The sequence below is a fragment of the Salvelinus namaycush genome, chromosome 9 (genome assembly GCF_016432855.1).
Source record: "Salvelinus namaycush isolate Seneca chromosome 9, SaNama_1.0, whole genome shotgun sequence".
In the NCBI taxonomy this organism is placed as follows: domain Eukaryota; kingdom Metazoa; phylum Chordata; class Actinopteri; order Salmoniformes; family Salmonidae; genus Salvelinus; species Salvelinus namaycush.
This window is the reverse complement of record NC_052315.1, coordinates 40,685,557-40,708,463: the sequence shown is the minus strand read 5'-3', so window position 1 is coordinate 40,708,463 and position 22,907 is coordinate 40,685,557. Positions and strand designations below refer to the sequence as shown.

The 22,907-nt window shown below is 44.5% G+C and overlaps 1 protein-coding gene across 1 annotated transcript; it reads left to right on the top strand.

Annotated features, from left to right (window-relative positions):
• The first annotated feature begins 4,116 nt into the window (after nucleotides 1–4,116).
• Nucleotides 4,117–5,688, top strand: LOC120054069 (guanine nucleotide-binding protein G(s) subunit alpha-like). Its single transcript, XM_039001443.1, has 2 exons — nucleotides 4,117–4,284; nucleotides 4,798–5,688. Exon 2 carries the CDS (start codon nucleotides 4,802–4,804, stop codon nucleotides 5,600–5,602), a length of 801 nt encoding a protein of 266 aa, XP_038857371.1. The 5' UTR covers nucleotides 4,117–4,284; nucleotides 4,798–4,801; the 3' UTR covers nucleotides 5,603–5,688.
• Nucleotides 5,689–22,907: the final 17,219 nt, after the last annotated feature.

The following is a 22,907-nucleotide window of genomic DNA, read 5'->3' as shown; positions in this document are numbered from 1 at the left end:
AAACAGACTACATCGAAATGAAACAAACCGAAACCAGTCCCGTGTGGCGCAACGACATACACAAACACAGGAGACAATCACCCACAACGAACACTGTGACAACGCCTACCTAAATATGACTCTTAATTAGAGGAGAACGCAAAACACCTGCCTCTAATTAAGAGCCATACCAGGCAACCAAAACCAACATAGAAACAGATAACATAGACTGCCCACCCAAAACACACGCCCTGACCATAAACACATACAAAAACAACATAAAACAGGTCAGGACCGTTACAGAACCCCCCCCTCAAGGTGCGAACGCCGGGCGCACCAGCACAAAGTCCAGGGGAGGGTCTGGGTGGGCAGTTGACCACGGTGGTGGCTCCGGCTCTGGACGCTGTCCCCACACCACCATAGTCACTCCCCGCTTCTGTCTTCCCTTCCCAATGACCACCCTCAAACTAACATCCCCTAAATGAACGGCCAGCACCGGGAGAAGGGGCAGCACCGGGACAAGGGGCAGCACCGGGACAAGGGGCAGCACCGGGACAAGGGGCAGCACCGGGACAAGAGGCAGCACCGGGACAAGAGGCAGCACCGGGATAAGGGGCAGCACCAGGATAAGGGGCAGCACCAGGATAAAGACCAGCACCGGGATAAGGACCAGCACCGGGATAAGGGGCAGCACCGGGATAAGGGGCAGCACCGGGATAAGGGGCAGCACCGGGACAAGGGGCAGCACCGGGACAAGGGGCAGCACCGGGACAAGGGGCAGCACCGGGATAAGGGGCAGCACCGGGACAAGGGGCAGGTCCCGGCTGATATACTCAGGCAGATCCTGACTGAACGGCTCTTGACGCTCATGGCTGGCTGACGGCTCTCGACGCTCATGGCTGGCTGACGGCTCTCGACGCTCATGGCTGGCTGACGGCTCTCGACGCTCATGGCAGGCTGACGGCTCTCGACGCTCATGGCAGGCTGACGGCTCTCGACGCTCATGGCAGGCTGACGGCTCTCGACGCTCATGGCAGGCTGACGGCTCTCGACGCTCATGGCAGGCTGACGGCTCTCGACGCTCATGGCAGGCTGGCGGCTCTCGACGCTCATGGCAGGCTGGCGGCTCTGGCTGCTCATGGCTCGCTGGCGGCTCTGGCAGATCCTGTCTGGTTGGCGGCTCTGGCAGATCCTGTCTGGTTGGCGGCTCTGGCAGATCCTGTCTGGTTGGCGGCTCTGGCAGATCCTGTCTGGTTGGCGGCTCTGGCAGATCCTGTCTGGTTGGCGGCTCTGGCAGATCCTGTCTGGTTGGCGGCTCTGGCAGATCCTGTCTGGTTGGCGGCTCTGGCAGATCCTGTCTGGCGGGCGGCTCTAGCGGCTCCTGTCTGGCGGACGGCTCTAGCGGCTCCTGTCTGGCGGACGGCTCTAGCGGCTCCTGTCTGGCGGACGGCTCTGTAGGCTCATGGCAGACGGGCGGCTTTGCAGGCTCATGGCAGACGGGCGGCTTTGCAGGCTCATGGCAGACGGATGGCTCAGACGGCGCTGGGGAGACGGATGGCTCAGACGGCGCTGGGGAGACGGATGGCTCAGACGGCGCTGGGGAGACGGATGGCTCAGATGGCGCTGGGGAGACGGATGGCTCAGATGGCGCTGGGGAGACGGATGGCTCAGATGGCGCTGAGGAGACGGATGGCTCTGGCCGGATAAGGCGCACTGTAGACCTGGTGCGTGGTGCCGGAACTGGAGGCACCGGGCTAAGGATAAGCACCTTCCTACTAGTGCGGGGAGCAGGGACAGGGCACACTGTACTCTCAAAGCCCACTCTATAACTGATGCGAGGTACCGGCACTGGTGACACCGGGCTGAGGACAAGCACATCAGGCTTAGTAGGGGGAGAAGATACAGTGTGTACAGGGCTCTGGAGACGCACAGGAGGCTTAGTGCGTGGTGCCGGAACTGGAGGCACCGAACTGGATACACGCACTACAGGGAGAGTGCGTGGAGGAGGAACAGGGCTCAGGAGACGCACTGGTAGCCTAGTGCGTAGTGTAGGCACTGTAGGTACTAGGCTGGGGCGGGGAGGTGGCGCCGGAAATACCGGACCGTGGAGGCGTACTGGCACTCTTGAGCATTGAGCCTGCCCAACCTTACCTGGTTGAATACTCCCGGTTGCCCGACCAGTGCGGGGAGGTGGAATAACCCGCACCGGCCTATGTAGGCGAACCGGGGAAACCATGCGTAAGGCAGGTGCCATGTATGCCGGCCCGAGGAGACGCACTGGAGACCAGACGCGTTGAGCCGGCCTCATGACACCTGGCTCAATACCCAATCTAGCCCTGCCAGTGCGGGGAGGTGGAATAACCCGCACTGGGCTATGCACTCGTACAGGAGACACCGTGCGCTCTACTGCGTAACACGGCGCCTGCCCGTACTCCCGCTCTCCACGGTAAGCCTGGGAAGTGGGCGCAGGTCTCCTACCTGCCCTTGGCCCACTACCTCTTAGCCCCCCCCCAAGAAATTTTTGGGTGTTACTTACGGGCTTTTTGGGCTTCCGTGCCAGACGCGTTCCCTCATAACTCCGGTTCCTCTCTCCGGTAGCCTCTGCTCTCCTCAGTGCCTCCAGCTGCTCCCATGGCTTTTCGGGCTTCCAGCCACGTCTCCTTGCTGCCTCCTCAAACCACCGCTCCTGGGCTTTAGCTGCCTCCCTCTCTTCCTGAGAGCGGCGATTCTCTCCTGCCTTAGCCCAGGGACCTTCTCCATTTAATATCTGCTCCCAAGTCCAGAAGTCCTTGTTGCCCTGTCGAGCTTTCCCTTGCCGCTTGGTCCTAATTTGGTGGGTGATTCTGTAACGGCTGTCGCTCTCCTCATCCTCGGATGAGGTGAGGAGAGAAGGATCTTCAGACCAAAACGCAGCTTCAGGGAAATAAGCCATCTTTATTATAAATACGACGGCAACACGAAACAAAACAAAACACTTTCAAAACTACAAAAACAAGAAAACGACGTAGACGACAAAACCTGAACATGAACTTACTTAACTGAAACGTAAAACTCACGGACAGGAAACAGACTACATCGAAATGAAACAAACCGAAACCAGTCCCGTGTGGCGCAACGACATACACAAACACAGGAGACAATCACCCACAACGAACACTGTGACAACGCCTACCTAAATATGACTCTTAATTAGAGGAGAACGCAAAACACCTGCCTCTAATTAAGAGCCATACCAGGCAACCAAAACCAACATAGAAACAGATAACATAGACTGCCCACCCAAAACACACGCCCTGACCATAAACACATACAAAAACAACATAAAACAGGTCAGGACCGTTACACAAATTACACTTTGACGAATGATTTATTAACAAGAGCAGTATCCATGCGTCAATGCTGTAGTGCTGTTGAAATCGGACAGTGAGTTAAACTGTCCTTATTCTTCTGAAACATGTTTGTTAACTCAGACTTTACAACACAAGTCCATAGTTTTATATCTTACACATGCATGCCCTGAGTATCAGATGTGTCCTTTTATGTTCCAGTGCATTCTAAAGAAAGGTTATGTGGTGTAGGCCTAATTCTGAAGCAAACTGGCCTGGTTGAATGCCCAGTCCAAAGCAGTGTGCGTGTGTGTGTGTGTGGATCACACTGACAGATGTATGTGCAAAATGGTACGTGTGTGTGTGTGTGGATCACACTGACAGATGTATGTGCAAAATGGTACGCAGCATCATCTGGATATGTGTGCAACAAAAGTTCAACATTCACTTTCTGCTTACATTTCTGTCAAGCAGTCTACACATACATTTTGACGCAAACGTTGGATAAATCCAATTTATGCATCACACAGAACGCACTGAAACTGCCTCTCCAATGCAACGCTGCAAGGCAAACGCAGCATTCCATTAGAAATGAACGTACTTCTAGTGTACCAAAATGCAAAGCACTGTCGCTGTGATCGAGGCATTACTAATGTAGGCCTGTCTATGCTTGTGTGGGTGTGCTTGCTGTGTAGTTATGTGGGTCGCGCGTCAGCCAGACTGAATATGGGTAGCCTATACTACATTCACAATAGAGGAAGTAAGAACTTTGGACCTAGGTACTCCTTGCGAAACACACATGACACAGAGAGGAAGGAGTTGAATGTTATAGTAGCTAAGCAGACTAGTTTCCAGGCTACTTTGGACCATATTTGTCTAGATTCATATTCTAAAACAATTACTGCTTCTAGACTAATCACAAAATCAAACAAAGTGACAAGGAGTGAAAATAAAAGCGTGACCAAACCAGAATTACGAGGTAAGACTACAACAAAACACTCGGAAGAAGAAGAAAGTTGGTCAAAATTAGCTTTGGAACATTGCGCCACGACAACAACAACAACAACATTGTCTCTGTTCGTGAGAGTACGCAGCCGAACGGCGCCCTGGACTAGAGCTAGGTCTAATTCATCTGCTGTGATATTCCATTTGTTTTACCCATCTGGCTGTGGTGGAGGGCATGTCGCTTTTTAGAACTACAAATGTTTTTCTTTTACACCTGTCACAAATCTTGAGGAAGGTGTTTTTTTCCTGGATCAGTCTAGCAATTAGCATTATTAATTTACTATTTCCCCTCCCTTTCATTGCCTCCCTGTTTGGCACTCATTAAATGGATTAGGGGGAAGGCCCTGCAATAGACTAGCGTCCTGTCCTGGGTGTACTTGTACGTCAAGCTGCCTCACACTACAGAAACAGGCTCCTGCCCTATGGGCCTTTCTGTCTCAGACAAGGCTACTTATTACTTTACCTCCTTTTATTGTATTTTTTTTAGGAAGATGGCTTGTTTTGGCATTGGGAATAAGACCAAAGGCAAATGTGGAGAAGAAGAGGAGAAGGCACGGAGAGAAGCAAACAAAAGGATTGAGAAACAGCTTAAAAAAGATAAACAGCAATACTATAAATCTCACAGGCTCCTACTACTAGGAGATTGTGACTCAGGGAAAAGCACAATATTCAATCAGATGCGATTGTTGGACACAGAATTAACTGAGGAGGAGAAATTAATGCAATACATGCAACACAAAAAAGCTTCAGGCATTTTTGAGACATATTTCAGAGTAGGCGAATACGTTTTTTATTTGTTCAATGGCAGAGGTGGGTGGGGATCCACAAGGAGAGTGTTTCGGGACCAGTCGGCCTATATTTTAGTGGTGGACAGCAGCAGCTATGATATGGTGTGTCAGGGAGACAATCAAACCAACCAACTGCAGGAGGCACTAAACTCCTTAGAGCGCCTCTGGAACAGAATGAGGAAAATGGACCGTCCTCTCTTCCTCTTTTTGAACAAACAGGACCTGCTAGCAGAGAAGGTGTTGGCGGGGAAATCTAAAATAGAGGATTATTTTCCAGAGTTTGCACACTACACTTCGCATGAACATACAACACCAGTACAAGGGGAGGATCCAAGTGTCACCAGGGCAAAGTACTTCATACGTGACAAGTTTTTGAAGATCACAGCCAGTGGAGATGTGGATATGCACAAATGTTTTCCTTTTTTCACCTGTGCAATCGACTTGGAAAACATCCAGCGTACCTTCAGAGACTGTGGAGATAAGTTAAACTTTTGCTCGTCATGAATGCAACAAAGGCGAGGTTAGTTTGTGTTTGATAAATGTTTGAAACCCTGTAGATTATGTTTAAAAATATATATTTTTATCTTGCATATATGAAATGACAGAACTCGTCTTCTCTCCTTTTACAAATTAATTGCCGTTTGATGTGAGGACATTCTGTTTGATTCCCTGTGAACCATGCCATATTTATTTATCCTTTGTGCACTCCTTTGATAGTATGTATTTTTAACGTTTTTTATTTCAGAACTAGCATATTACGTTGTCACACTAAATATCTGCATGTGCCATTTCTGAAAAGAATATGTAAGTCTAAATATATTGATATTTATAAACTTGGCGCACCCTATACATACGGATGTTTTCCGCTTATAAATCCAACCCATCCTAAAACTGTGACTGCATAATTAAGCATTTTAACTCTGCCTGGAAAACGCCCTTCATGCACCATTTATGGTGACATTAAGCCCTTTATTTGCTGTACAATTTGGAACTATTGGAATTAGGCCACAGCAGTTTCTAAAAGAAAGAGCAATGATCATATTTTGTAGAGGTGTGGGCAGAATGTTTTGATATTTTGCAGTAACTTCTGCTGTATTTGGCAAAGGACTGTGACAGCTTCTGAAAGCGAAAAGAATGGCAAATTGTTGTGGACCTGTCAGCAGAACGTTTGAATTCAACAATGTTTTGCATTGACTTTTCCCCCAACCTAAATATGCTGGACTGCCCGCGAATTCTGAAACATTGTCTAGGATACCAAAAAATAAATATAATTAAATTACAGTAGGCTATATACAGTAGTAGCATTCATACTTCAAAGTATAAGATAAATGGTCTGCATGTTCACCTGTCTAATTCAACTGTAGGGTATAGGCCTATTATAAACTGTGCTGCCTATGGAATCTCATACAGCAAAACTTGAAATACGTACATAGCCTATCTATTTACTAGGCTACTATAGGCCCAATGAAATGAGAGATGAGTATGGTAATTTGTTGTATGGATACTTCGGAAATATGAATCCATCATGGCCAGAAAACATGAGGAATTTATTCTGCAATGGTTATGAAAATAAAATAAATGGGAAATAGATTCCTGTCTAATTATTTTATATTCCATTTATTTTAGAGAATAGATTTTCGCTCTTCTCACTGATGTCAAATCGCTACATCTTGTCATTATCTTTTCCTTTTTTTATAACTCAAATACACCACGTATTCATCATATCCCCCATTTGCATAAAAAAATTACAGTGCCTTCCGAAAGTATTCACACCCCTTGACTTTTTACACATTTTGTTTACACACGTTACAAAGTGTGATTAAAATGTATTTAATTATCCCTTTTTGGCAATGATCCACACACAATACTCTTCAATCTCAAAGTGGAAGAAAAATGATAGAATAAAAAAAAAAGTTATGAAAAATATAAAGTGAATATATCTTCATTAGATAAGTATTCAACTCTCTGAGTCAATACATGTTAGAATCACCATTAGTGTAACGGCAGCCTTCCCTCTCTTCACGAGAAGAGAGGGTGTAACAGGGATCGGACCAAGACGCAGCGTAGCTTGTGCTCAACATGTTTAATAAAACGATAAACAGTGAACACTTAACACGATACAAAATAACAAAATGTGGCAAACCGATACAGCCCTATCTGGTGCAGAGAAAACACAGAGACAGGAAACAACCACCCACAAACCCCAACACAAAACAAGCCACCTATATATGATTCCCAATCAGAGACAACACAAAACATCTGCCTCTGATTGAGAACCATATTAGGACAAACATAGAAACACAACATAGAATGCCCCCCCAGCTCACGTCCTGACCAACACTAAAACAAGCACAACACACAAGAACTATGGTCAGAACATGACAGTACCCCCCTCCTGACGTGCGGACTCCGAACGCACCCCCTAAAACTCTAGGGGAGGGTCTGGGTGGGCATCTGTCCGCGGTGGCGGCTCCGGCGCTGGACGAGGACACCACTCCACCATTTTCTTTGTCCCCCTCCTTAGCGTCCTTTGAGTGGCGACCCTCGCCGCCGACCTTGGCCTAGGAACCCTCACAAAGGGCCCCATCAGACTGAGGAGACAGCTTAGGACAGAGAGGTAGCTCAGGACAGAGAGGTAGCTCAGGACAGAGAGGTAGCTCAGGACAGAGAGGTAGCTCAGGACAGAGAGATAGCTCAGGACAGAGAGATAGCTCCGGACGAATGGCGGCTCCTGACTGGCTGGCGGCTCTGGCAGCTCCTGACTGGCTGGCGGCTCTGGCAGCTCCTGACTGGCTGGCGACTCTGGCAGCTCCTGACTGGCTGGCGACTCTGGCAGCTCCTGACTGGCTGGCGGCTCTGGCAGCTCCTGACTGGCTGGCGGCTCTGGCAGCTCCTGACTGGCTGGCGGCTCTGGCAGCTCCTGACTGGCTGGCGGCTCTGGCAGCTCCTGACTGGCTGGCGGCTCTGGCAGCTCCTGACTGACGGACGGCTCTAATGGCTCGGGACAGACGGGCGGCTCGGGACAGACGGGCGGCTCGGGACAGACGGGCGGCTCAGATGGCGCTGGGCAGACGGATGGCTCAGATGGCGCTGGGCAGACGGATGGCTCAGATGGCGCTGGGCAGGCAGGCAGCTCAGACGGCGCTGGGCAGGCAGGCAGCTCAGACGGCGCTGGGCAGGCAGGCAGGCAGCTCAGACGGCGCTGGGCAGGCAGGCAGCTCAGACCTGCTGAGGCGCACAGTAGGCCTGGTGCGTGTTGCCGGAACTGGTGGTACCGGTTTGTAGACACGCACCTCAAGGCTAGTGCGGGGAGCAGGAACAGGGCACACTGGACTCTCGAGGCGCACTATACACCTGGTGCGTGGTACCGGCACTGGTGGTACCGGGCTGAGGGCACGCACCTCAGGGCGAGTGCGGGGAGAAGGAACAGTGCGTACAGGGCTCTGGATACGCACAGTAAGCTTGGTGCGTGGTGCCGGAACTGGTGGTACTGGGCTGGAGACACGCACCACAGGGAGAGTGCGTGGAGGAGGAACAGAGTTCTGGAGACGCACAGGAAGCCTGGTGCGTGGTGTAGGCACTGGTGTTACTGGGCTGGAGCGAGGAGGTGGCGCCGGATATACCGGACCGTGAAGGCGTACAGGAGCTCTTAAGCACCAAGCCTGCCCAACCTTACCTGGTTTAATGCTCCCCGTAGCCAGGCCAGTGCGGCGAGGTGGAATAGCCCGCACTGGGCTGTGCTGGCGAACCGGGGACACCATGCGTAAGGCTGGTGCCATGTACACCGGCCCGAGGAGACATACTGGAGACCAGATATGTTGAGCCGGCTTCATGACACCTGGCTCAATGCTCAATCTAGCCCGGCCGATACGTGGAGCTGTAAGCCCGGCCACGGTAATCCCGGGAAGTTGGCGCAGGTCTCCTACCTGACTTCGCCACACTCCCCTTTAGCTCCCCACCCCCAAGACATTTTTGGGGTTTCTTCTCGGGCTTCCAGCCACGCTTCCGTGCTGCCTCCTCATACCACCGCTCCTCGGCTTTAGCTGCCTCCAGCTCTTCATGAGAGCGGCGATATTCTCCAACCTTACCCTCCAGAATTTCCTCCCATGTCCAGGAGTCCTGTGTAATGGGCCGCTGCTGCTGCTGCCCGTTGCTACGCTGCTTGGTCCGAGATTGGTGGGTGGTTCTGTAACGGCAGCCTTCCCTCTCTTCACGAGAAGAGAGGGTGTAACAGGGATCGGACCAAGACGCAGCGTAGCTTGTGCTCAACATGTTTAATAAAACGATAAACAGTGAACACTTAACACGATACAAAATAACAAAATGTGGCAAACCGATACAGCCCTATCTGGTGCAGAGAAAACACAGAGACAGGAAACAACCACCCAGCTACTTTGACCACTTTCCCAACAAGTTAGACAAAAAGTTAGAGGATATGACATATGTCTACTTCTCTGCTATTCAAATCTGAAATAGGAACACACATATATTCTAAGGATCAAACAATACAGCTGTTTTAGCAACCACATCAACAACTTTTGTATCAACTTTTACAAACACCTGCCGTTTTGACCACGTTCCCAACAAGCTAGACAAACTTAGCGGTTATGACACCTTGGTCTACTTCTCTGCTATTCACATCTGAAATAAGAACATAAATATCTAACACCAATCAGGAGGTACAGCTGTTTTAGTAACCACATCAACTAATTTAGCTAACTTCCCACTGTTGAATAACTAACATGGAACTTGAAAATTATAACAATGGGGGAGCCATTTTTTGTCATATTTATTTACAACAATGCCTCCTTGTCTTCTGTACTCTTTTGTTACAGTTTGAATATACTGTGGTATTCCAGTAGGAGAGGTGTATAGAAGTGTAGTAGGCTAGTCAGAGCAGTTATTTGTAATAAAATATGTGCCCCACAATCCAAAGTAATAAGGTTGATAGGCTATCAAAATAATAAGACCAATTAATTTACTAAATGTCATTTTGACAATATTTAACTGCTTGGCTTAAGTAAAACTTTTTAAACTTCTTCCACTACCACAAAAATACTAAATAATTAAAGCAAGTCCCAAATTCTCATTGTAAAGAAGAATTTGTTCTTAACTGACTTGCCTAGTTAAATAAAATACAAATAAATCAATTTTTCTTAATTAATGGACAATTACCTTCTAGTACTTTCAAAATTCTTTAAGTGTAACAGTACTCTTCTTCCATTGTGTTATGAATAATATTGACAAGGACTCCAGCATGTAGCACCAGTCACAAGTGTATTATCTGATAGGGAAACAGCATGGATAGCACGTCATGAAATGCAGCCTCCACAGATCATTCTACTCTGCACGCTGGTTTGGCGCTTGTTGACTGGGGAAACCATAGTTACCAAAAATTGTTTACAACAGGAATACATGAAAATTACAATGCACAACATACTAATAATTTCACAAATGTACCTGATAGGTAAACAGCATAGATAGAACGCTATGCAATGCAGCCACCACAGATCATTCTACTCTGTGCACGCGCGCTGTACAAAATACATGAAACACACCCAGACACAGTGAATAACCAACTAGCATTATCTGAAATTATATTATTATTAGACAAAATGCACCACAAATATTCACAAAGGAAACACCACATCTCAAGTACAATATTCCAGCAATGTTTACAAAAATGTTTGATATAACTTGTGCATTTGGAAATATTCAGACCCCTTTACTTTTTCCACATTTTGTTACGTTACAGCCTTATTCTTAAATGGATTAAATATTTTTTCCCCCCTCATCAATCTACACACAATACCCCCCATAATGACAAAGCAAAAACAGGTTTAGACATTTTTGCGAATGTATACATTTTTTAAAACTGAAATATCACATTTACGTAAGTATTCAGACCCTTTGCTATGAGACTGAAATTGAGCTCAGGTGCATCCTGTTTCAATCGATCATCCTTGAGATGCTTCTACAACTTGATTGGATTCCACCTGTGGTAAATTCGATTGATTGGACATGATTTGGAAAGGCACACACCTGTCTAAATAAGGTCCCACAGTTGACAGTGTATGTCAGAGCAAAAACCAAGCCATGAGGTCGAAGGAATTGTCCATAGAGCTCCGAGACAGGATTGTGTCGAGGCACAGATCTGGGGAAGGGTACCAAAAAATGCCTGCAGCATTGAAGGTCCCCAAGAACACAGTGGCCTCCATTATTCTTAAATGGAAGGAGTTTGGAACCACCAAGACTCTGCCTAGAGCTGGCTTCCCAGCCAAACTGAGCAATCGGGGGAGAAGGGCCTTGGTCAGGGAGGTGGTCACTCTGACAGAGCTCCAGAATTCCTCTGTGGAGATGGGAGAACCTTCCGGAAGGACAACCATCTCTGCAGCACTCCACCAATCAGGCCTTTATGGTAGAGTGGCCAGACGGAAGCCACTCCTCAGTAAAAGGCACATGACAGCCCGCTTGGAGTTTGCCACAAGGCACCTAAAGGACTCTCAGACCATGTTAGACAAGATTCTCTAGTCTGATGAAACCCAAGATTTAACTATTTAGCCTGAATGGCAAGCGTCACGTCTGAAGGAAACCAGGCACAATCCCTATGGTGAAGCATGGTGGTGGGAGGATGATGCTGTTGGGATGTTTTTCAGTGGCAGGGACTGGGAGACTAGTCAGAATCGAGGGAAAGATGAAAGGATCAAAGTACAGAGAGAGCCTTGATGAAAACCTGCTCCAGAGCACTCAGGACCTCAGACTGGGGCGAAGGTTCACGTTCCAACAAGACAACGACCCTTAGCACACCAGCCAAGACAATGGCTTCGGGACAAGTCTCAATGTCCTTGAGTGGCCCAGCCAGAGCCCGGAACTGAACCCATTTGAAAATCTCTGGAGAGACCTGAAAATAGCTGTGCAGCAACACTCCCCGTCCAACCTGAATGAGCTTGAGAGGATCTGCAGAGTAGAATGGGAGAAACTCCTCAAATACAGGTTTGCCAAGCTTGTAGCGTCATACCCAAGAAGACTCGAGGCTGAAATTGCTGCCAAAGGTGCTTCAACAAAGTACTGAGTAAAGGGTCTGAATACTTATGTAAATGTGATATTTCAGTTTATTTGTAATACATTTGCAAACATTTCAAAAAACCTGTTTTTGCTTTGTCATTATGGGGTATTGTGTGTAGATTGATGAGGGATAAAAATATATATTTTAGAATAAGGCTGTAACGTAACTAAATGTGGAAAAAGTCAAGGGTTCTGAATACTTTCCGCATGTATAAAAATCACTTTTGGTGTACAATGCTTTGCAACAGCTAACTTATCGCTGATTTGGCGCCTGGTGACTGGGACGATTCTAACTCAAACAATATGTACAAAATTATGCAGATATTTTTTGTGACCACATAGAAGTGAAAAAAAAGGTAGAGATGTGTATTGAGGATACAGACCCTTCTAAAACAGTCACTAAATAGCACAATCGTCAGACTATTTTCCACTAGTAAAAAGAGATTGATCAGTCCCGTTAGCCCTCATAGGTAAACATGCCTGTCACATGTTAATTACACTCTGTGACTTGAAAGAACCTCAAATAAAAAGAAAACCACAGTAAGAGACTTTGTCATGTCCTGTGACCTCTAAACATGTCCAAAGGGTTGTAAAAAACAACCACAAATAAAATATGTAAATACCTTTGACCCTCTGTATTCACATATTAACCTTTAAGAAAACAAAATACTCATAAGAAAGATACCCACACATAGGTATGAAAACCTTTCAATCTCTAACTCTCTGCTGATTCATAATCTCAATAAATCTCGACACAGGTTTAAGTAGTCTCCCTGCCCTTGACCTAATATGACCCAGAGAACCTGGTGAGCCACAGACTTAGCAGACTGGTTCGGACAAAAGAAGGCATGAGACAACTTTGTAAAGTGGTCAGTAGGGTTGCACATTTTGTGGAATATTCAGAGGTGGAAACTTTCCGTGGGAATTAACGTGAATAAACGGAAATATATGCACATTAATACCATGTAATTGTAGATTTTCTTTTTGCGTTTGATATGTTTATCATATTGTAACGACCCTCTGTTTATACGTGCTTGAGCATGCTTTTGCGGCACAGTCGATAGCGCGCCGGACCTCGGGCTAGAAGGTCGAGGGTTCGAGACCTGCTCCCTGCTGTTTCATTACATTGGTGTCAGAAGTGATCGGACCTTGTATCCACGACAGTGCGTGTGCTTGGCCAGTGAGCGAGTTCCTATAAGACATAGAGTCGCAAACTAGCGCGATGACGCGCTCTTTGAAAGGAGGGAGTAGTGTAATGACCCTGGGTTTATAAGCACGGATATCGACTCTTGCGCTTGAGCATGCTTTTGCGGCACAGTCGATAGCGCACTGGCTTGAAGGTCGAGGGTTCGAGACCTGCTCCCTGCCTGTTTCATTACAATATTTAAAATTATTATTTTACTAGGCAAGTCAGTTAAGAATACATTCTTGTTTACAATGACGGCCTATATCGGGGAAAAGTGCCTTCTGCCTTGTTCAGGAGCAGAAAGACAGATTTTTATCTTGTCAGCTCAGGGATTCGATCCAGCAACCTTTCAGTTACTAGCCCAGCGCTCTAACCACTAGACTATGGAGACAGAAACATAAACCTAATATAAGTAGACATAATTGCAAATGATTAAATCCTTCCAATAGAAATTTAAAAAACTATTTAGTTACGAATTTAACTTTAATTAAATGAGTTGACTCTTCACACGGGATGATTTTACTGAACAACAAAAGGGAATATTGAATAATCTCCCCAATGATCCATCGCATCTCCCAAAAACACTTAACATAGCAATAGGAGGAAGAAGGATTGGGAAACTAACTGCAAATAACAATAAGCTGAACTCCACCTATCAGAGACATCTTTGTATTAGCAACTATTTATTATGAGCTTATATGGTATTAAAGTTAAGGGACATCACCCTGGGCGGGGTGATCCTCAGTAGGGGATAAAAAGGGAAAACACAATTTTTTGAACTGAGTGTGTTACTTGCAAATTACTGTAAGTATATACTCCGGGTTGCAATCCGGCTTGCAATCCTTATTAAACAAACTAACCTCTGATCAAAGAAGTTTCCTGTGGTCTCTTGTATAAACATAGGGCAGAATTCCCTTACAGCCTCCATGTCTTCTCCCTAGACCTCCTCAATGTCCACCTCTTGAACATCAGACTGAGGCCTCATCTTCACTGTCACTTTCCAACCTTGTTGAGGATGGCTCGTTGTCAGGCTCAAAAAGCCTCAAATTTGCCTGGATGACCACCAATTTTTCAACCCTTGTAATGATCAGCCTGTTGCGTGCTTTGGTGTGTGTGTTCCCAAACACGGACCAGTTGCGCTCTGAGGTGGTTGATGTTGATGGGATTTGGAGGCAACAGGGGAAAGAGCCTCAGATCCACAAAGTCCCTTCCACCAGGTGGCTGATGAGATATGTTGGCACGACTGCCATATTGCATCTCCATCCCAAAGCCCTTGCTTGGAAGTGTACTTCACCAGACTGCCAAGAACCTTGCCCTCATCCAGGCCAAGGTGGCGAGACATGGTAGTGATGACAGCATAGGCCTTGTTGATCTCTGCATCAGATAGGATGTTCTTGTCAGCATACTTGGGGTCCAACATGTACGTTGCGGCGTGTATGGGCTTTTTGATGTATTTCAGAACTGCAGTTTCCTCTGCTTGGAGCAACAGTGAAGTGGGCAGGCCAGTACGGATTTCTTCTCTTACATCTGCAAAGAGAGTCTGAACATCAGACAGGATGGCATTGTCTCCCTCAATCTGTGCAATGGCTACTGATATAGGTTTCAGGAGTTTCAGGCTGCTTACCACTCTCTCCCAAAAAACATCATATGTATTGGAACAGGTGACTTAACACTTAACACAGATCTTGAGAATCAGCTGTACATGTTGTCAGGAGTTCACCTAGAGGTCATGATAGGGGCTGTACCAAATGTTTGATGTATTATAATAATTGATTATGCTTTTGTATTAATAGAAGGGGAGGGGTTATAAGACCCCGCCCTCCTTACATTTATAAGGTCCTAGACTACAGATTAACAATATATATTCATTATAGAGGTTTAATATTGTTCCACAGTTGTTTTCTAGTCTCTCTGCCTCTTATAAAGAAACGGTCTGAGAAATGTGTGACTGAGACAGAACTCTACAGGGGAGTGTAGGAGATAAGAGACTAGTCAGACATTCCACAATAAATCAACTTGGGGAGTGGACATTTATTGCCTAGGCCTTAGAAAACACTGGAACTATAGAATCTCTCCTGCAAGTTTATATAGCTGTGTATGCATGGGCTTGGTCTGATGAGTAGAAGGTAATGACGTATGCAGTGACATCACAAGGGCTGGACTTCGGGTTTAATAAAATAACTTGGGACCTTTTATATTTTGCAGAACTTACTCGGAAACATGCGTTATGTTCCTGTTGTCAACTTCTGTCTGCAATTGCATTAATAAAGGTTTTTGAATGATTTAATTAAAGATATTGTCATAATGCTAATTTCACCAATGAGTCAATGATTGACAAGGAACAAGGAAACAAACCCCAACAATGTGATGGAAGAATGCACTGTGCATGCAGAGGGTTGCAATTCCATTGAATTGGGGATAATTTAACCAAAATATGCCACAAGACCTAGAATTGCCTTATGTGTATCCCACAAAAAGGTTGACTGTTTTATAAGCTAACTTTTTTGATGAATTTAAGAAAAATTTCCAAGATTCCTGGGCTTAACTTCCCACGAAAAATAGCTGGAAATTTACCTGAAAGTTTCCGACCCTTTGCAACCCTAGTGGTCAGTAACAACGAGAACATCCAGGGACTTGTTTGTAGAATCTTCTGCAGACCAGTGGAGCTCTGGCCTCCGGATCAGGAGTCTTGCTCACATGATATCCACATAAATCGGACACGATGGGTAGATTAACAAGATGTTTATCTTTCATTTGCTGTATTGGACTATTTTTGAATTTCCCGCGCTGCCTTTTCAGCGGAATGTTGTCGAGGGGTTCCGCTAGCGGAACGTGTGTCCTACAAAGGTTAATGACTACCTCGTTGGCGTTAGAGGCTTTGTCAAAGGGATGGGTGGACCAGCGAAACACATCTTGCACTCAGTCTGTGCACACAGCATTATCTTAGATAAGCTAGAAATGTCTCGTATGGAACCCTCATCAGGCAATGGAGTACACTGGGTTGTACGAAGGAGTCTCTGCTCAGGGCATCTGCAACAACATTTTGGGGACCAGGGATGTACTTGATGTCAAACTCGTACGGTGCCAGCTTGGCAACGCGAATCTGCTCACAAGCATTGAGCTTTGGTTTTGTCAGGATGTACACTACCGTTCAAAAGTTTTAGAACACCTACTCATTCAAGAGTTTTTTTTATTTTTTTACTACTAATAGTGAAGACTTCAAAACTATGAAATAACACATGAAATCATGCAGTAACCAAGAAAGTGTTAAACAAATCAAAATATATGTTTTATATTTGAGATTCTTCAAATAGCCACCCTTTGCCTTGATGACAGCTTTGCACACTCACTTTCTTTCCGACACAAAGGAAGTCATAGCGGACATCTACGAAGAAGGACTGTCTGATGATGGCATCTCAGGTAAGCAGCACTGGGCGTTCTTCTGTCCAACTTTTACATAGCTAGTAGGTTAGCTCCTACGATTCAGTGTTGATAACATTGTACTATATTACATACATACATACATACATACATACATACATACATACATACATACATACATACATACATACATACATACATACATACATACATACATACATACATACATAGCGTAGAATGATAAATCATGCAATTATTATTCTCAAGTTAACCAAAAGTATTTAGCTACGAATGCCTGTTCTCGCCATTTTAAGTTGAATTAATCTAACTTTCTTTCATGGCAACTCATAAGCAGGCCATGTCCTATTTGTTTCACAGTCGATATATACTCATATTTCATGACAGTGTAACGGTTTGCTTTTTTTACAGAAGGATGAAAGAACACTGTCTGTCAGGGAATGCTATTCTGTTATGTCAGATGAAGAGTTAGACCAGAAAGTCAGCGCCATTAAGGCAAGGATGCCCCATGCGGGCTTTAGAATGGTCAGAGGAAGTCTCAGCAATGGGCCATCGTGTACAATGGCGAAGTTAGGGGGTCTTTGCAGCGTATCGATGGTGCAGGTATCATTGTCAGAATGATCCAGCTTCGTTGCATTGCTCGGCAAAAATAATATGTTCCTGCTCCCCTGTCTCTCGTCCACATTGATACAAATCATAAATTGATAAGGTACTAAGATGTATAATGTCTCCATACAATCTAAGACGTTATTTAAACTTTTTATTCTTACCTTTTCGTAGACGCATTTTCAATGATGTATGAAATTGGAGTTGTTCTGCATCTACTGGTAATACACAAATAATGAAGCAGGTTAATAGTTTAAACATTTCACCTTTAATTCCAATGCTTTTTTTCAAGATACAACAGGTAAGTATATTATTTTGTATACATATTGCATATTTCCAATCACCTAATGAACTACCACAATACCAGTCTGGTGTTAAGCTTTCTGTGCTGTATTGACGTATCCTGAAAATGACATCTGCTGTTTTAGATTGAAGGGTCATATCTCAGTTATTGTTTTCATATCTACAAAAAATAAGCTATTTTCTTTACTTTCAGAGTGCGAGCTGATCAAGGAGTCGAAAATGTAGACATTGCCAGATATTCACTGTCCGAGGAACAGGCCATGGAAGCTTTATTGCTGGCAAAAGTGTCCATAACCAGAGGTTAAACTGTTCTGTGTTATTTTTCTCTCTTCCTCTCTGCCTGTCTTGTACATGAAACCTGTCTCACATGCACAGTTTGGAGGAAGAAGGATACCTTTACCTGTAAAATTCTATCCACCTCTTCTGTGTGGGATTTGTGTTCCTACCTCGTCTGCGGGCAGATCTGCAGCAGTTCAGAGAATTGGAATAATCACCCTTTAAGTACAGAGGCGAGCCTGACACCTCACCAGCTGTGGCATATCGGAATGAGAGGAAGCCAGTCCCGTCATCGCCACCTCATCTGCTCTTAACTTCTTATGGCTGCATCCCGCTAACGGGATCGATATGACAACAGCCAGTGAAAGTGCAGGGCGCCAAATTCAAACAACAGAAATCTCATAATTAAAATTCCTCAAACATACATGTGTCTTATATCATTTCAAAGGTAATCTTGTTGTTAATCCCACCAATGTGTCCGATTTCAAATATGCTTTTCAGCGAAAGCACTACAAACAATTATGTTAGGTCACCACCAAACCACAATAAGCACAGCCATTTTCCCAGCGAAATATAGCAGTCACAAAAAGCAGAAAGAGATAAAATTAATCACTAACCTTTGATGATCTTCATCAGATGACACTCATAGGACTTCATGTTACACAATACATGCATGTTTTGTTTGATAAAGTTCATATTTATATAAAAAAATCAGAGTTTACATTGGCGTGTTACATTCACTAGTTCCAAAAACATCAAGTGATTTGCATAGCCACATCGTTTCAACAGAAATACTCATCATAAATGTAGATGATAATACAAGTTATACACATGGAATTATAGATATACCTCTCCTTAATGCAACCGCTGTGTCAGATTTGAAAAAAACTTTACGTAAAAGCAAATCATACAATAATCTGAGACGGCGCTCAGAACAATAGCCAAATTAGCCACCATGTTGGAGTCAACAGAAACCAGAAAATACATGATAAATGTTTCCTTACCTTTGATGAACTTCATCAGAATGCAGTCCTAGGAATCCCAGGTCAACAATAAATGCTTGATTTGTTCGATAATGTCCGTTATTTATGTCCAATTTGGTTAGCGCGTTTGGTAAACAAATCCAAAGTCACAAAGCGCGTCCACTATAACGTGACGAAATGTCCAAAAGTTCCGTAACAGTCAGTAGAAACATGTCAAACGATGTACTAAATCAATCTTTAGAATGTTGTTAACATACATCTTGAATAACGTTCCAACCGGAGAATTAGATTGACTTCAGTTGAGCGATGGAACGGAGCAGCCTATCACGTGAACGCGCGTTGTCAAAGCATGGTCAGCTCGTGGCAGTGGTGACTAATAGTCTCCTTCGGCCCCCCTTCACATTAGAGTCATCAGACAAAGTTCTATTGACTGTTGACATCTAGTGGAAGCCGTAGGAAGTGAAAACTCATCAATATCTCGCTGTAATGTCAATGAGAGCTTGGTTGAAAATCTGCCACCCCAGAACCAATTCAAACAGGAAGTGGAACTTCTCAGGTTTTTGCCTGCCATATGAGTTCTGTTATACTCACAGACATAATTCAAACAGTTTTAGAAACTTCAGAGTATTTTCTATCCACTACTAATAATAATATGCAAATATTAGCAACTATGACTGAGGAGCAGGCCGTTTACTCTGGGCACCTCTGTGCACCTTTCATCCAAGCTACTCAATACTGCCCCTGCAGCCATAAGAAGTTAAGATAACCTTCGGGCCAACTGGGGGACCAAGGCTGGTTAGGAGACACCGCTAGAGACACTGTGATGAACTGAGAGAATATTAGGGTAGCACTGTAATTAATTAATCATATGCTGTCTGCCTCTGTTCTTACCCCTCTCCTCACCTTGTCTTTCTTCCTTGTTTTATAATGCACACCATATGTGCATTGAAGTACAGATTGAACTTGTATTTATAATATTACAATTATCATAAATACATAATACATGCATTATAACACCTGGATAATGAACTTATTTCAATAAAGTGTTTCACATTCTCCACTGGTTGAAATTAATTATCTCAATGAAATACTATCCTGTGTCCTCAGATTAATGCAGATGAAGGGAGTTAGATATGCATAGGTTTTTTTCTGTATATATGAATTACAAATCAGCCTTTACTTAAATCAGGTTTCTAGTCTATTGCATAGTTACAATGTGTAATCATTGATGTCCCAGGAGCAGTAAACACTGTTGAAGTGTATAATTGTAATACATACATGCAGACACAGCATCATTCAAAGAATGGAGTTTGATACACCTGGTTTTGGATATGACTGAAAAAGAATCTCAGAGATTCATACCTGAACCACAACTTTATTTGCCAAGGAAGAGTACATGATCAGTGAATATATTCAATGTACAGGCTACAATGTGGGGATCTCATGTGTGGTAATAACTACAGTACATGTATATAGGACTTGCATCCTTGGCACAATAAAGTTACTATATTCTACTCAATCCATAGACGTCATTAATGCCATTCAGACTTGAAGTTGATACAACTATAATAACTGAGGTTCATAGATTGGTAGGAATATTAGTTCAGAACCTAATGTTTCAGGGTCTCCCACTACACAATAAGCAAGTAACGTAAACTCACTCACCTTTGTATATCGCGCTGGTCGGTACAATTGACCTTATTTTAGCGCCTAAAAACATAATACTTCCAGATCAACTGTAATATCAATACAAATGTAAAGTCAATTTCTCCCCTTTCCAACAAAATCAATGACGAGGCCTTCATGATGCCCATCTCTGCATGATTCGAGAAGGCAATGACCTCTTTAAAAATGGCGGGTGGGGAAGCTGAACCTATTGCGTGAACGTGAGAAGGAGAGATGTCGTGTGGGGAAACAGCTTTTTTCACTCGATCTGTCCAACTTATCACCTTATCGCCTCTAAAATGTAAATAAAACACTATAAAAGAGTTTATATGTGTCATTACATACCTATTTGAAGGTTTGTGTCGAATTTGAATCGGGTTTTTAGGGCGGTGCTAAAGTGATCTTCAGAACTAAACAGCTGCTTTTGAGAGTCATGATAGCTTGCAGTGATGACGCAAAAAATGACTAGGTATCCCCCCTTACCCTGTCCCTTTCTTGTTTTTAAACAGTGAGAGAAGTGCTACACCTGGTGGAGACAGGATTAGTTGCTTTATGCATGCTGTACGTTACGCCATGACACGTCACAATGTAACGTACAGTGTCGGAGGGGTCAGTTTTTCAACTTTTCTCCAATACTATAAAGCCATTAACATGTCAATCAGCGCTTGAACAGAAACTTAGTTCACACCCCAGATTTTGATGTCAACACAGTCCCTATAGTCCCATTAGTTTTCTTTGCAGCATCGTTTGAATGTCGCGGTAGCACACATTTGTACGGAATGGGGTTAGCGTACGTTAAATAGTTAGCTAGCTGTTACTTCTGCTGCATTGCACGACAAGGCAAGCTTACACAATTGTACATTCAATTTGAAGTAGATGCTTTAGCAAGCTATATTCTTTACATCCACTGTTTCCCAAGACAGCCTGGTTTGTTGAGTCCCTAAAACATTAAACACAAATTACAATGTCATACTCCTGTCACTACACCAGCTAACTAGCTGGCTAATGTTAGCTAGTCAGCTAACTTGCTAAATAGCGATTTTCGTAAATGAACTTAATGACAAAAAAATATGCACCATCGTTTGTCTCTACATTAACATATTCCTCTCAATTGTACATTTCTTGCTTTATTCGTTATGACGTTATAATGACTTACATTTGCTTCCCCGTAATGTTTTGTCAGCCATATTTGCTGAAGAAAGTCACCAGGCTTGTGTCAAATTTGTCATTGGAACCACTCAATATGATTGGTCATATAAAAACCTTAGGACCCAAATGCATAATGAGTGCTCTAACTCCCCCTTGTTGTGGTCTGGAGCATTTTTTAAAAATAGATTTTTATTTCACCTTTATTTAACCAGGTAGGCCAGTTGAGAACAAGTTCTCATTTATAACTGCGACCTGGCCAAAATAAAGCAAAGCAGTGCGACAAAAACAACACAGAGTTACACAAACAAACGTACAGTCAATAACACAATAGAAAAATCTGTATACAGTGTGTGCAAATGAATTAAGGAGGTAAGGCAATAAATACGCCATAGTGGCGAAGTAATTACAATTTACACTGGAGTGATATATGTGCAGATGAGGATGTGCAAGTAGATAAACTGGTGCGCAAAAGAGCAGAAAAACAAATATGGGGATGAGGTAGGTAGTTGGGCTATTTACAGATGGGCTGTGTAAAGCTGCAGCGATCGGTAAGCTGCTCTGACAGCTGACGCTTAAAGTTAGTGAGGGAGATATATCTCCAACTTCAATGATTTTTGCAGTCATTGGCAGCAGAGAACTGGAAGGAAAAGGTGGCCAAAGTAGGTGTTGGCTTTGGGGATGACCAGTGAAATATACCTGCTGGAGCGCGTGCTACGAGTGGGTGTTCCTTTGGTGACCAGTGAGCTAAGATAAGGCGGAGCTTTACCTAGCAAAGACTTGTAGATGACCTGGAGCCAGTGGGTTTGGCGACGAATATGTAGCGAGGACCAGCCAACGAGAGCATACAGGTCGCAGTGGTGGGTAGTATATGGGGCTTTGGTGACAAAACGGATGGCACTGTAATGGCACAATGAAGCCGTGATGCTGGGTACCTCTAAGTCCCGCGGTGTAAGCTCACAACTTTTAAAGGAGGAACCACTGTATACCTATAGTTACTGTACATGTTAGCATGGGTCAAATGAGGCACGATCAGACAGCCCCTGCATAAATCAAATATAAAAATATTCCCCACATCTCGTTTCCATGCAGCATTCCATCATCTCTCTGACAGACAGGGAAGAGGTTGTGTTTACAAAGAAGCCCTTGAGCAACCTTTCTCCATCCAGAGCCAGTCTTT